Source organism: Selaginella moellendorffii, unplaced genomic scaffold (genome assembly GCF_000143415.4).
Source record: "Selaginella moellendorffii unplaced genomic scaffold, v1.0 SELMOscaffold_142, whole genome shotgun sequence".
Taxonomy (NCBI): Eukaryota; Viridiplantae; Streptophyta; class Lycopodiopsida; order Selaginellales; family Selaginellaceae; genus Selaginella; species Selaginella moellendorffii.
The window spans coordinates 192,605-204,749 of NW_003314403.1; the positions used below are offsets into that span (position 1 = coordinate 192,605).

Sequence of the window (12,145 nt, forward strand, 5' to 3'; positions counted from 1 at the left end):
TATAATCTGGCAAGCGTGAGTTTCCCAGAGTAAAAACAACTTATACCTCCTCCTCAGGTTTTAGGTGCAATGTCTCATACAAAAACTTCAGCGAGAGTTACAGAAACGTCCTTTGTGGTTTGGTGTCCGGCTCTACTCGGTGTTCATCTAGAGTCTGCTCTTGGACGCCTTCTGCCGCTTACTGTCCCTTGAATCCGGAGGCTCAAAACCACGCGGCTGGAAGCTTGTGTCCACTGCTCCGGTGGCTTCTTATGCACGCGCTGGTGTGAACGCTCTTCAACCTCCTGTCGCAAGGAAACCAGGCTAAATCTTCAGGAGCCGGGACAAAACTAGCTTCCCTTTTTCAGTAGTCGCTGAGGAAATTGTCCGACTCGGATGCCCTTCTGGCGTGGATGTGCTGCCTCTGCTGCCTCTGCTGTTGCAAGCTCCTGCTGTGCTGCGGCGTCGTCTTGATGCCACCGCCACCCGCAAAGTCGGTGTCAAAGTGCTCGGCACTGCTTCTCAATGCCGGCACGCGCACCGCCAGCGTTTTGTACAGCCTCGAGTACCTTGCCCGGGTCCCGTCGGCGGTCCTCGCCATGGCAAGCTGCCTAAACGCCTCCGGTAGAGGCTGCAGTGCCTGCTTTATCTCCTCCAGCGACAGCCCCGACAGGATGGACGGGCTCGGCACGATGGCCACCACCTCCCGCCCCGCCGCCTCGCTGCTCTCGCTGCTCTTGTTGCTTGCCTGGGCCTTGATTACCAGCTGCATCAGCGACGTTGCTCCACACTTGATGATGAATGGTGTGTCTGTCCCGTTGTTGAACTGGAGGACGCTCCATTGCACGACTTCGCTGGCGGGATTCATGCTGGCGTCGTTTCCCCAGTCGCCTGATGAGGATGACAGCTCGCCGCTCTTGCCGTCGTCGGAAGAAGCCGTCCTCCTGCGTGTTGCTCCGTCACTTGCCGCCGCCGCTGCCTTTAGAACGCACAAGTGCTCAGCTCACGAATTGGAAACGTGACACAAGTACTAATGATATACCTCGGTTGCCCGGCGGGCTGCTTTGATGAACTTGTGAGCACAGGCGTGATCAATCGACAACAGTGCAGACGTCTGGCTGACTAGCGAGTCGAGCCTTGACAGCATGAACTTCTTCTTGGACGTAAATGTGGCTTTTAGTGGTGCTTCTTTACGTATCTCCTGATAGGCAAACAAAAGGTTGGCCATGAGGAAAAACAAACAAAACATACCTCGGCTTGATTACAGATGTCTTCGAGCGAGATAAGCGATGCAATACGGGCTTCCTCGCTAGCGGAGGAAGGGCAACGCAATGGAGATCCACCTTCTTCTTTAGTGAGGAGAGCGGGATCGTTCCTCATTTGTTGCAATATCTGTGTCGGGCACAAGACAACAGTAAACTACAGAATAATAAGATGATATCTCCACTCTACCTTTCTTCGCCTGTGATCAATGGATTCAAGGGCCGACCGGACTTTGGTCACTTGTGCAAGATCCTCTGCCTCTTCTGTAGCCAGAGTGGCTGCCACATCCTGATCAAGTAAAAAGAAACACACACTTCTTCATCGACGAAAACATATCTCCAACTTTACCTTCAAGTGTTGTAGCTGAGACATGTATACATGCTTGGTATACTCGGAGAACAACTGGCCCAGAGCATCGGTTGTAGAACGTGTTGGAATACCAAGTCCGGCCATCCAACCGTCCATGATAGCTGTGGAAAGGAGCTCCAGTTGGCCAAGGGCACCGCTCGCATTGTCTGTTCCCGTTAATGACAGAAACTCAAAGTTTTCTGCAAGCCACCCACGTATTTCCCTCTGAAGCTCTCCAGCAGGCGTGTGAACGAACAAGGCTGCCAGTTTCTTGTTCCCGATTGCGTAGTTCCGCGCTTCTTCGTTCATCTCGCGAAGCTTTGCTCCCGTTAGATGTTGCTTCCAAGTTTCCTGAGTAACATAACTACCAATGAGAAGATTCACTTGTGGTCTTTCATGAGCTTACCTGGTCGATGCCTCTGAGCTTTAGCACGATTGAGGATAGTTTGGATGCTTTCTCCCGTTTCAGGTTAATCTTGAAGGATGGTATGTTCTCACCATCTATCAAGTCTTTCCTTGAGCTGGAATGCAGATGGCTGGAAACTGGAGAACGAGTCGGACTGCTCCCATTGCTGGATGTTCTACTGCTCTTGGATCCGACCTTTTCAAAGAATCTGTCCACGGAAGGCACCTAAAAAGGAATGTTCTTGAGTTAGCTCGTTTCTTTTTGTTACGTACCTTAATCTCTTGCAGCTCCGCTGCTCTCGCTAGAAGAGAACGCACGTACAATATTCGGACGCGGGAAACCAGCATTGTATCCATGACCTTTCTCGGTTCTAGCTTGCGGATGAATGCGAATACAGCTCCCCGAATCTCTTCCAGCATCTCATGTTCCCTTGTGGCACCGGCTTTGATCACAGCCGCTAGAACCTGGAAAGATCGAAAGCCGGATATAAAGAATATAAGTATTCAGGAGGAAGGACAACGTACCAGCATAAGCAGTTTATTTGCGGCATCCGATATAGCAGCTAAGCCCTGGTAGTGATCAGGATCGAAGTCCGACAAAGCAGAGGTTAAATATTCCCCGGCTGGAGTGGACTTAAAATTTGTCTTTTGCAAAGCATTTGTCATTTCTGGAGTGCTCTTGTTTGTGTTAGTGTTATTGTTCAAGTTAGTGCTTGGAACTTGGTTGTAAGGTGAACGTTTGGCAGAATCCCTGAGAAAGAGTGCTTAAAGACACATGCAAGCATTCTTAGATTCCGTACGTACTTGACTGAGTCACCTAAGGTGAGATTGTCGATTGCTGGAGGATCCGGTTGACGAATCTTGAGGGGGAAAAAAGAAGATCAAAACTAGGAAAACATGAAATTTATGCGTACCTTTGGAGAAAAGATACCTCTGTCAGTGAGCCGCTGAAAGAGCTTCTCGTTTTCCTCGTGCAAACGCTGAAAATAAATGAAACAAGCTTGACAAAGGAAAGGACATTCAAGACGACTACCTCAATCAGATCGTCTCGCTTCGCGAGTTCTTCTTCCCTCGCCGCAGGCGACGTGCCGTTTAAATCCGATGTCGTTCGAATGACCTTTTCTATCTTTTGAGATTCTCTAGCTCTCATCTCTGATAACTGCAGAGTAAGTTCTTGCAGTTTGTCCTGTTCACAGACAAAAGAAAACAAACTCAAACAAAGAGTCTTAAGGAGATCTCAACTTACTTCAAGAGCCAAGATTTTCGATGCTCGACTTGCCAGCTCGGCTTTTTGGTCGCGGTCATACTTCGCAAATTGCGCTACTTGAGTTTTCAGCTGAACTATTTGATCCTTCTCAAACTTCCGCTCTATTGAATCGTCACCTCCAGCAGTACTTGGAGACTAACCAGATATAGTTCTTTAGCGAAGGAAACAATGACAAAAAAAGAAGAATAGAGCTACCTTCCAAGACTTTTGCATCTCTTTGAATAAAAGTGCGCATTGGTCTTCAGACGCTTTCAATGAGTTTTTCAGCATTTCCACTTCGATCCTGAGCTCTTGATTTTGCTCTTCGTAAATCTGTTCGCACATCATGGTAGATGAGTATTTATGCTGCATACGAACGGCATACCCTGTTTTGTAAAGTTCGGGACGAATCATTGCAGAATTTTGCGATCTTGAGCCATGCCTTCGTCACATCAAGACTCACATCGCTTGGACTGATGTTCAGTATCAATAGCGTCTTTGAGTCCCCACCTACATACAAATGCACGCTACTCACTACTTATCAACTTGACAAGAAGTACTTACCTAGGGAGTCCGATAAAATTCTCGCTAGCTTCGAATTTGCATATGGTACATGGTCCCTTTTAGAGACGAGAGCAGATATGACTTCAACTAGTCTGAGTGAACGAATGATTAGAACAAACTCACAGATCAACAAACTGTGGGAGGGTACTCACGATGAAAAGCACGGGCTAACTCCTTCAGTAGTCATTTGCTGCTCGGTTCCAGGTACATCGACAAGGGACAGCTTGCTATACTGCTTTTCACCAGTGGAACTGTTCGAGTATCCTACGTGAATGGTGACAGTCCTTAAAAGACACAAGACTTAAACGTTAGAAGAAACACGAGACAGAGTAGAGGAGACACACACAGGCATGGAGAGCTCATGTTTTTTGCCTTGAAGCCGTTTATTTGCTGGTTTTGTAGCCCGGCCTTGAAGATTCTAGCAAAGCTTGAAGGATTCTCGGCTTCAAGCTGCAGTAGCTCTACAGAGGATTCCATCTGAATCTTATTAACAGGACCTTCCGCAACAGTTGCTACGTTTGCAAGCAAGTCTTGAACCTGAAATTTCTCAGAATTAAGTACCTGAAAATTAAAAAGAAATTGTCACCTGGTCGTTACAGAGCTCAAACATGGTCACATAGAACGTGAACTTGGACGAAGGGGTAGCTTCTCCATTCGACAGATCGAAAAGCTCCTCGAAGGCTCGGAAGTACATGCCTCTGTCATGGCTCGGCCCCTCCTGCGAGAATGCAAAGGTAATCAACACAGAGCAAGTTTACAACGCTCCATTACCAGTGTGTAAGTTTTGCCAGAGCCACTAGAACCACACGCAAATATTGAAACATTATAGCCATCTAGCGCCGACTGTACCAAAGGCTGGATATCTTGGAAGAACTCTCCTGGAAAATATGGGAAGGGGAAAAGCCAATTCAAGAGAAGGTAAAAAGAAAAAGCGTATTAGACCTTGTGAAGTACGAGGTTCGTATACTCGATCAAAACGAAACTCTACGGGCTGGAGCCGGGAGGACTTTTCACCCGCTCGGTTGATGATAACGGTGCACTCGTCAGGAAACGAAAGTGCCGTACTCGTTTCATCACTAAGCTTTGGACGAGCACGAACAAAAACTCTAGTACTTCCTGCAGCCACAAAAAATAAATTGTGGTCACCCTGTTGCTTTCTCGGTTTGGACGTACCTTTGCTAGACACTAGTTCGTTGAAATGTAAACACTTTTCTTTTCTCAAAATGGCGAGCCTAAGTTCATACTCCGCTGTCGTCCGATCTACAAGTTAACCACAGATTAAACTCCAAGTGAGAGACGAAACAAGAACTTCGTTACCGAGCTTGCGCGTTTTGTCCGCGAGAACACCAAGATAGCGAGTTACTCGATCGAGCTTTACACTCGAGTACTCCTGTAGATCATTAGCTTCTTGTCTGATCTCTAGAAACTCGCTCCGAGCCCCCTGACGAAACACGAATCGACCACTCAGAAGACCGACTTGACAAACAGAAGAAAAAAGAGGGGAAGGGCGTACCAGGAGCTCTTCCCTCAGTTTCAAGAGCCTGCTGGAAAGCTGTTGCTGCTGCTGCTGCTGCTGCTGCTGCCTCTCATCAGTGCTGTTGAGATGAGCCGGCAGCGAGAGCCTGCGACCACCCTTCGCCGTCAAGGCATGCAAATCGTCTCCATCCTCGTCACTCCACAAGGTGCTATTCGCCGCGGAAGAACTCCTGGGCTCAAACGCTGGCACTTCCCAGCTCCAGCTCCGGAATGCCGACGACTCTCCCATCCTACACAAAGTTTCCTGCTCTGACGATACAAATCCAAACTTTGAGCAGCGCAGGTAATCCTTCCGGGAGCAATCTGACCGCCATCGAATTGAGAAAATGGAGCACAACCCAACTCCCAGAGCCCGCTATCCAAATCGCCCAAGAGCCTGCTTAGAATCCCTGTGCATGCCCATGCCGCCGCTCTTGTCTCTAGCCCCCCATTTCTTCACCTGGCACCTCCTCCTTCCTACTAATCAATCAATCTATCAATCTCCACACCTCTCTAATCTCCTGGAGCTGAAAAGCCAATGATGGTTCATGTCCTGGCTAAAGTCGCTCGCCGGACGAAGAATGTTGAGGCCTTCGAGGTTGCTTAATTATACTTCCTGTGCTGTGATCTTTCTAGGCTCTTCATACCCCTCATCTTTCTTCCTTGCTACACAAACAATGACCACATCAGTACACCAATGGAACCCACATGCACGAATCTCAATGTCCAAACCTTTTCTTCGTTTTCTTTTTTGTGGCAAGCAAATCACCTCATTTTTTTCGTTCTTGAGCGTTCTTTTTTCTTTTGATTGTGTGAATCAGGAAGCCGTGAAAAGCATTCGGATAAGCAAAACACGCAGGCGCAAAACACCCTTCACGTCCTCATCAGCAGGTACGCTGTTTGGGCACTCGAGCAAACGCACACACACTGCGACAAAGTACTCCTCGAATTCGACTACATAGCTACCACCAAGTACAAGAGAAACGCTGGAAATTCCAAGGCCACAAGCAACACCCAACACCCCACGCGAAACAACAGTAAAAACTCTCCTAGACTTAAAACAGCAAAACTAGAAAAAAACGCTCGCTAATAGTATATATTCATCATCCTACGTATATGTCAAGAGAGAAAGAAGACACCAGACTCTCCCCCTTCGCTCTCAAAATGAATCTCCTATGGACTAGTAATGTACATCCCCAGCTCACACTCACTTAACTCTCACTTACCCCACGCCACCGAGTCGATCTCATCCCGAGCTGCTCTATACAGGTCGAGCCTCTTAGCACAGGCCGTTCGGCGCTCCATCAACGCTGGATCCTCATCGAGCAACTGAGCTAGCTGCTTGCCCTGCTCGTACAGAAGTGTAAATAAGTTAGCTGTTCCATACTAAAAGACAACCGTACCTCTTTCTTGCCGACCTGGGTGTAAAAGTTGTCTAGCAGCGACCGCTTAGCTTCCCGGACCTGGTTGTGCACGACAGCTTTTGGGATTGAGATTCTGATCGTCTCACAGACCATCCAGACGTAGTTTGTGACGTTCGACCCTGTCCACAACAAGAAAGTGAGCAAATGAGCAACAACACGAATCCAGACGAGGCACTTACCGATTCTTCTCAAGTGAGAGTCTGTGTACCTATCCATGGTAGTTGCAGACGGGTTGCCACCCCTATCGAACTCTTGCGGAAGCTTTCTGAAGAACTCCACCGTCAAGTAGCTTGATTCCATGTCGACCAGGCGCAAACAAAACTTTCGACTTTCCTCCCTGCATCTCTCAAGTGCTTCAATGGCTGCAGCGGCAACTTCGGCTTGTAAAGTTGGAAAGCGTTTCAACTCCTGAAACGCGACTGTGAGATAAGCATTAAAATGTAAAACACAAAAATATTACCATCGTCTCTCCAATAGCCTTGCGCACCAAATCCTTTAAAACAAAATGGACCTGCAGATGAAAAGAAATTCAGTACTGGGCAAAGCAAAATGTATTGCAGTTTTAGCAGTGGCTTACCGCGTCAACAACCGCTTCGGCAGGACCTCTAAACAATACTAAAGCGCCATCAATAAGCCGCCTATAACCTTGCTCAGGTGCTATCAAGTGTGGCTGATAACCATCAGCTTCCATCACAACCTTTCGTACGTTTTGTATGGACAAATGCCGATCGAAAGGAAGCTTTTTAAGTGCAGCAGGGAGCTGATTATCAAAAACAGTGTATATGCGTTCACCGCCAGGTCGTCTGAAAAGGAGTAGTGAGTGCTACTAGAAGATGGTCGAAATTTGAGAAACCAACCCTCCATCGAGATGGGACTTGAAGACTTGATCAAAGGCCCTGCAAAGCTCCAATATCGAGTATAGCTGCGCCTGGAAAGTGCAAACGTCAGGCAAATACTAATACATAAGACAGACAATTCGTGTTACCCCGGAATCAACAGCGACGGGTTTCCCCAACTGGTTCAACTCCATTTCTAGCTCATCGATTGTTTTGTTTATCAACGAAAGAATGCTTGGGATACGCGCCTTTATAAAAGCTTCCAAATGCTGCATATGGTCCTCATTCAGTCATCAGGAGTCCATACCAAACAGTTCAACTTTGGATTTACCTTTGAAAGTATCTTTGCAAGGTATTCCGAACCCATGCGACTCGTCAGATGACCGTAATCGGCGCTGGAGGAAAAATACTCTCTTTCACGACGCCTGGCAGCTACCATATCCACGCTACGGTTGATATCGGCCTGTGAGCGATTGACAACTCCAACCCATGGATGTTGTAGTTTGTATGACCGCCCCTCAAGAACCTGAAGAGTAAAGCGAAAGATAAGTCTCCAGTTAGACACAAAACTCTACGCACGTCAAGAGCATTTGTTCCTTTGTCCATCAGATCCAGTTTTGTTAACACACCAAATGTCCGTTCACCTTTACAAGGACATGAAAATAATTATAAAGAACAGCTCAAGACCTTAGATTTACCTGTAGGATCCACTTCTCTTGCTAGCTTCATAGCATCAGATGTTGCAATGTCTTGGTTCGCTGGAGAGATAGCGAGAATGACAGAATTTTGCTGACAGGAAAAGAAAGAGACCGTTATGTTTCTAACTTGAACCTACATACGAAAACGCATACCTTCTCGACATAAGACCGCACCATGTTTTCTATGTCAGCAACAATACTGTCTGGCTGACCCTCTGCAAAAAAGCCGTATTGGAGTGAGTTTAAACTTAATAAAAAGCTTTCATCTTACCTATAGCAATTTTTGTCAATCCCGGTAAATCAATCAGCGTTAAGTTCACAACTGGACAAGGAGAGCGTGAGTGATTTGTACTCTACTTGAAGCTCAAGTCTAGTTACCATTTGGCGAATAGATGCTCAGCTGGATTGGAATGGGAGAAATCTGCTTGCTACGGCCAGTCACTCGATCCGTCTCATCCTGGATCTCTTTCCTCACCAGAGCTGACCAAGTCGAGTTCCAAAACGCGTTGTTAGAACCTCGCAAAATAAACGAAAAACTCACACGCTCAAAACTCACAAAAATCCGTGAATCGCTTCTTTGGAATGTGCAAAAACTCGGCATACTCGGCTCCTCCCTCCGTCTTGTGGAGCTGCAGCACCAAGGGCCTCCTGGTCACGATTCCCGATCCCCTGGGCAGGAAATCACGCCCCACAATGCTCTCCAGCACCGACGATTTCCCAGAACTCTGCACCAGAAATTTCTCACCTCGATCAGCCCCGGAGCACAAGATCAATCACATACCTGGCCACCGACAACGACAACCGACGGCAAGGACTCCCAGAGCGTCGGGAGCGAGCTATCGCCGCCATAATCCCCCAGCACAGTGCACGCCTGCTGGATCCGATTTACGAGCCCGATGAGGCTCTCCATGGTCGTCATGATCTCCGCTGAAACGAGCTGGGATCAGATCGATCGACGAGCGCGAGGAAATGCGATCTTGTTCTCGCCCGCGCCTTGACCCTCTACCTTCCGCGAAAACCCTAGCGCACCAGCAAAAAATGGAGGACACGGACTTTACTAGACAACTTTACACTTAGCCTTCGGTCTTTTAGACCGCCTATTTAAATGTGCCGCCCGTTTGACAGCTCTAACGGGCATATTCTTTCTACACGAAGACGTGGTGCCGAGTTCGATCCACACCGCGTTGGCGCCAATCTTCTTTTAACTCGAGCTCTCCGTCGTCTCTCCAAGATAGGTGTTGAAGAGAGCTATGTATCCCGCGGAGGAGCCTGGATTAAACTTGATTGCAAGCTTGGCAGCTCTTCGAGCTCGTCCGAGATCGCCCTGGCCCTTGCAAGCCGCGAGCATTGTCATCCAGGCCAGCGGTCCAATGTTCTCGATCTTGGTGAGGAGCTTCTCGGCCTCGTCGAGCTGCCCGGCTCGAGCCAAGAGATCCACGATGCAGCGGTAGTGCTCGCAAGTGGGAGCGATGTTGTGATCCTGGATCATCGCCAGGAAATAGCTGTAAGCTTCCTCCATGAGCCCAGCGTGGCTGCAAGCCGAGATGACGCTCACGTAAGTCACTCGGTTTGGCTCCAAGCCTTCGTGTTGCATGGTCTTCACGAGCAGCAGCGTCTCGTCTACGTGACCAAGCTGAGCGTAGGCTGCGATGAGCGAGCTCCAGAGTATCACGTCTCGGACTTCCATGCCGTCAAAGGCTCGCTGAGCTTCAATCACTTTCCCGCACTTGCCATAGAGATTGACGAGGGCGATCCCGACTTCGATGGAGGAACGCAGCTGCTTCTCGGGAATGGACGCGTGAACCTGTCTGCCTTTGTCGAGAGCTCCCATCTCCGTGCAGGCATCCAGCACCGCTACGTAAGTTATGTTGTTTGGACTTAATCCCGAGGCCTCTTCCATTTCCTGGTAGAGCTCCCAGGCTTGTTTGGGATGTCCTGTGTGAACACAAGCTCCGATCATCCCGTTCCAGCAGATGATATCCCTGTGCCTCACGTTGCCGAAAATCCTGCGAGCTTCCTCTATAGTCCCAAACTTCCCGTGCATGGCCACCAGCGCGCTTCCCAGGATTTCATGAAACTCATCCCCTCTCTCCGCGATAAAACCGTGAACGAGCTCCACTTCCTTGAGGCTGGCAGCAGCGTTGAGCGCGTGAGCCAAAGTCGCTCGGTCTGGTTCTCCGCCCTCGCAGAGCATTAGCCTAAACAGTGTCTTGGCCATGCTCGTCTGCTCGTGCTGGATGTAAGCCGATATCATCCCGTTCCAAGAGATGGTATCCCTCACCTCCATTCCCGAAAAAATCCTTTCCGAGACCTCCAAGTTCCCGCAAGCATCGTACATGCTTATGAGCGCGTTCGCGACGGAGACATCCCTCTCGAAACCGCATTGAGCTGCGGCAAAATGAAGAAAGCGAGCGTCAGTAAGCTGCGACCTCTTCGTGCAAGAGCTCAGGATCGTCATGAAAGTTACCTTAGTCGGCTTAAAGCCATGCTGGAGCATCTCGTGGAACAAGCTCACAGCTCTCTTGCAGCTCCCGTGCTGGATTAGAACCGTCATCATCGAGTTCCACGACACAACTGTGCGCTCCTCGATCGCCTGGAACGCATCGCAAGCGCCCTCGAGTCTCCCACACCTGCCATACAAGTTGATGAGAGCAATCCCAACAGCGTAGTTCAGGGTGGTCATCCCACTTTGCACCAAGCTCTGGTGGATCGACATACCTCGCTCCAGAGCTTCGATCCGAGCGCAAGCGTTGAGAACAATCCCGAGAGTGAGATGCTTTGGCGATAGCCCCTCGAGCAGCATCCGCTGGAAGAGATCCAGAACGTCGGCCTCGCAGCCCTGGTACCTGGAGCAGGCCGAGATTGCGATGCTCCAGGAGACGAGGTCTCTCAAAGGCATGCTGTAGAACACCGCCTTGGCATCGAGCAAGCTTCCGCACTTGCCATACATGCTCACCAGCGTGTTCCCGACTGCTATCTCGCAATCCACCTGGCTCTCGGCAGCACACAGATGGATCAAAGCTCCATCTCGCAGCTCCCGGGGGCTGGAGCACGCCGTGAGCGCATTGATGATGGTCACCTCGCTCGGCCTCACCCCTTCCAGCATCATCGCCTTGAACAAACGAAGTGCGACTCCCTGATGCCCGGCTTGGGCATATCCGCCGATGAGCATCGTCCACGCCACAGCTCCCCTCTCGCGGAGACGATCAAACACTGTTTTTGCGATCTCGACGCTCTCGCACTTGCAATACATGCTGAGGAGCGGGATTCCCACGCTCGGATCCCTGTCCAGCTGATCCAAGCCCGCCAAGTGTGTGTGGAAGCGCTTCCCTAGTGCAAGCCCCTTGAGCCGTCCACAGGCCTGGAGAATGCGCGCCCAATCTTGCTGCGGCAAGGAGCTCGCGCGCGCGGCATTGCGATCGAGATCATCCAGCACGGCCTGCAAATCCCGGAAATCCTCGACTGGATGCCGGAGAAGATGAATGTACTTCACGAATCCCCACGGCGCCTTCTCTCTGCGCGCGAGCATGAACCCTAAAATCTCACAGAATATTTCAGTTTATTCTAAATAATAATTGGTAAAATAAAATATCATTTTTAACTTTTAAAATTTAATTCTGTAAGTGTTGGTTAGGCTTCAAATTTATAAAGTAGTTATTTTTTGCATTTTGCAGGGCAATTTGTTTTTACCTTTCTTGATTGGAAGGGTGAATATTACAATTGTCCTTCATTGTGCAAAATAAAAATTAACTTCCTAATATATAGATATTTATATAAAAATTTCTTTTAATACAATTAATTCAATCACAATGCTAGGCATTATAAATATATCCTTAGTTGATCTTGTTGTAGTCATCCATCACCACT

General features: G+C 48.9%; 4 protein-coding genes across 4 annotated transcripts; all 4 read right to left on the reverse strand.

Moving 5' to 3' along the window:
• Positions 1-2: 2 nt before the first annotated feature.
• LOC9645758 (kinesin-like protein KIN-14B) lies at positions 3-6,320 on the reverse strand. The gene is made up of 23 exons (XM_024666493.1): positions 5,319-6,320; positions 5,123-5,246; positions 4,979-5,065; positions 4,748-4,921; positions 4,577-4,683; positions 4,392-4,523; positions 4,152-4,342; positions 3,958-4,089; positions 3,806-3,897; positions 3,627-3,751; positions 3,458-3,574; positions 3,242-3,397; positions 3,029-3,181; positions 2,910-2,975; positions 2,800-2,855; positions 2,521-2,746; positions 2,269-2,460; positions 1,997-2,221; positions 1,591-1,941; positions 1,432-1,530; positions 1,231-1,371; positions 1,022-1,180; positions 3-958 (listed from the first exon to the last, which is right to left on the reverse strand). The coding sequence occupies exons 1-23, from the start codon at positions 5,568-5,570 to the stop codon at positions 344-346; spliced, it is 3,972 nt and encodes a 1,323-aa protein (XP_024522261.1). The 5' UTR covers positions 5,571-6,320; the 3' UTR covers positions 3-343.
• A 72-nt stretch (positions 6,321-6,392) lies between these two features.
• On the reverse strand, positions 6,393-9,314 carry LOC9645781 (dynamin-related protein 1E). The gene is made up of 15 exons (XM_002992785.2): positions 9,060-9,314; positions 8,835-9,003; positions 8,657-8,758; positions 8,550-8,600; positions 8,432-8,493; positions 8,279-8,369; positions 8,160-8,224; positions 7,912-8,106; positions 7,730-7,849; positions 7,602-7,672; positions 7,322-7,547; positions 7,205-7,255; positions 6,924-7,152; positions 6,724-6,863; positions 6,393-6,667 (listed from the first exon to the last, which is right to left on the reverse strand). Exons 1-15 carry the CDS (start codon positions 9,195-9,197, stop codon positions 6,539-6,541), a joined length of 1,839 nt encoding a protein of 612 aa, XP_002992831.1. The 5' UTR covers positions 9,198-9,314; the 3' UTR covers positions 6,393-6,538.
• A 165-nt stretch (positions 9,315-9,479) lies between these two features.
• LOC112343304 (pentatricopeptide repeat-containing protein At3g46790, chloroplastic-like) lies at positions 9,480-10,178 on the reverse strand. The gene has a single exon (XM_024666526.1). The coding sequence runs from the start codon at positions 10,176-10,178 to the stop codon at positions 9,480-9,482; it is 699 nt and encodes a 232-aa protein (XP_024522294.1).
• Positions 10,179-10,234: 56 nt separating this feature from the next.
• Positions 10,235-11,807, reverse strand: LOC112343305 (pentatricopeptide repeat-containing protein At2g39620-like). Its single transcript, XM_024666527.1, has 2 exons — positions 10,382-11,807; positions 10,235-10,260 (listed from the first exon to the last, which is right to left on the reverse strand). Exons 1-2 carry the CDS (start codon positions 11,805-11,807, stop codon positions 10,235-10,237), a joined length of 1,452 nt encoding a protein of 483 aa, XP_024522295.1.
• Positions 11,808-12,145: the final 338 nt, after the last annotated feature.

Bases quoted from the DNA above. Each gene is read 5' to 3' on its own strand.
- LOC9645781 (XM_002992785.2), bottom strand. From the start codon at position 9,197: ATGACGACCATGGAGAGCCTCATCGGGCTCGTAAATCGGATCCAGCAG. The intron at 8,759-8,834 runs GTGAGTTTTGAG...CGACTTGGTCAG, and splicing joins GAAGCGATTCACGGATTTTT to CTCTGGTGAGGAAAGAGATC. The intron at 8,225-8,278 runs GTAAATCTAAGG...GTCCTTGTAAAG, and splicing joins AAGAGAAGTGGATCCTACAG to GTGAACGGACATTTGGTGTG.
- LOC112343305 (XM_024666527.1), bottom strand. From the start codon at position 11,807: ATGCTCGCGCGCAGAGAGAAGGCGCCGTGGGGATTCGTGAAGTACATT. The intron at 10,261-10,381 runs GTTTTATCGCGG...CGTGAGGCACAG, and splicing joins GGAAGTGGAGCTCGTTCACG to GGATATCATCTGCTGGAACG.
- LOC112343304 (XM_024666526.1), bottom strand. From the start codon at position 10,178: ATGGAAGAGGCCTCGGGATTAAGTCCAAACAACATAACTTACGTAGCG.
- LOC9645758 (XM_024666493.1), bottom strand. From the start codon at position 5,570: ATGGGAGAGTCGTCGGCATTCCGGAGCTGGAGCTGGGAAGTGCCAGCG. The intron at 4,343-4,391 runs GTGACAATTTCT...GAGAAATTTCAG, and splicing joins TTGAGCTCTGTAACGACCAG to GTTCAAGACTTGCTTGCAAA. The intron at 1,372-1,431 runs GTAGAGTGGAGA...TGCCCGACACAG, and splicing joins TTGATCACAGGCGAAGAAAG to ATATTGCAACAAATGAGGAA.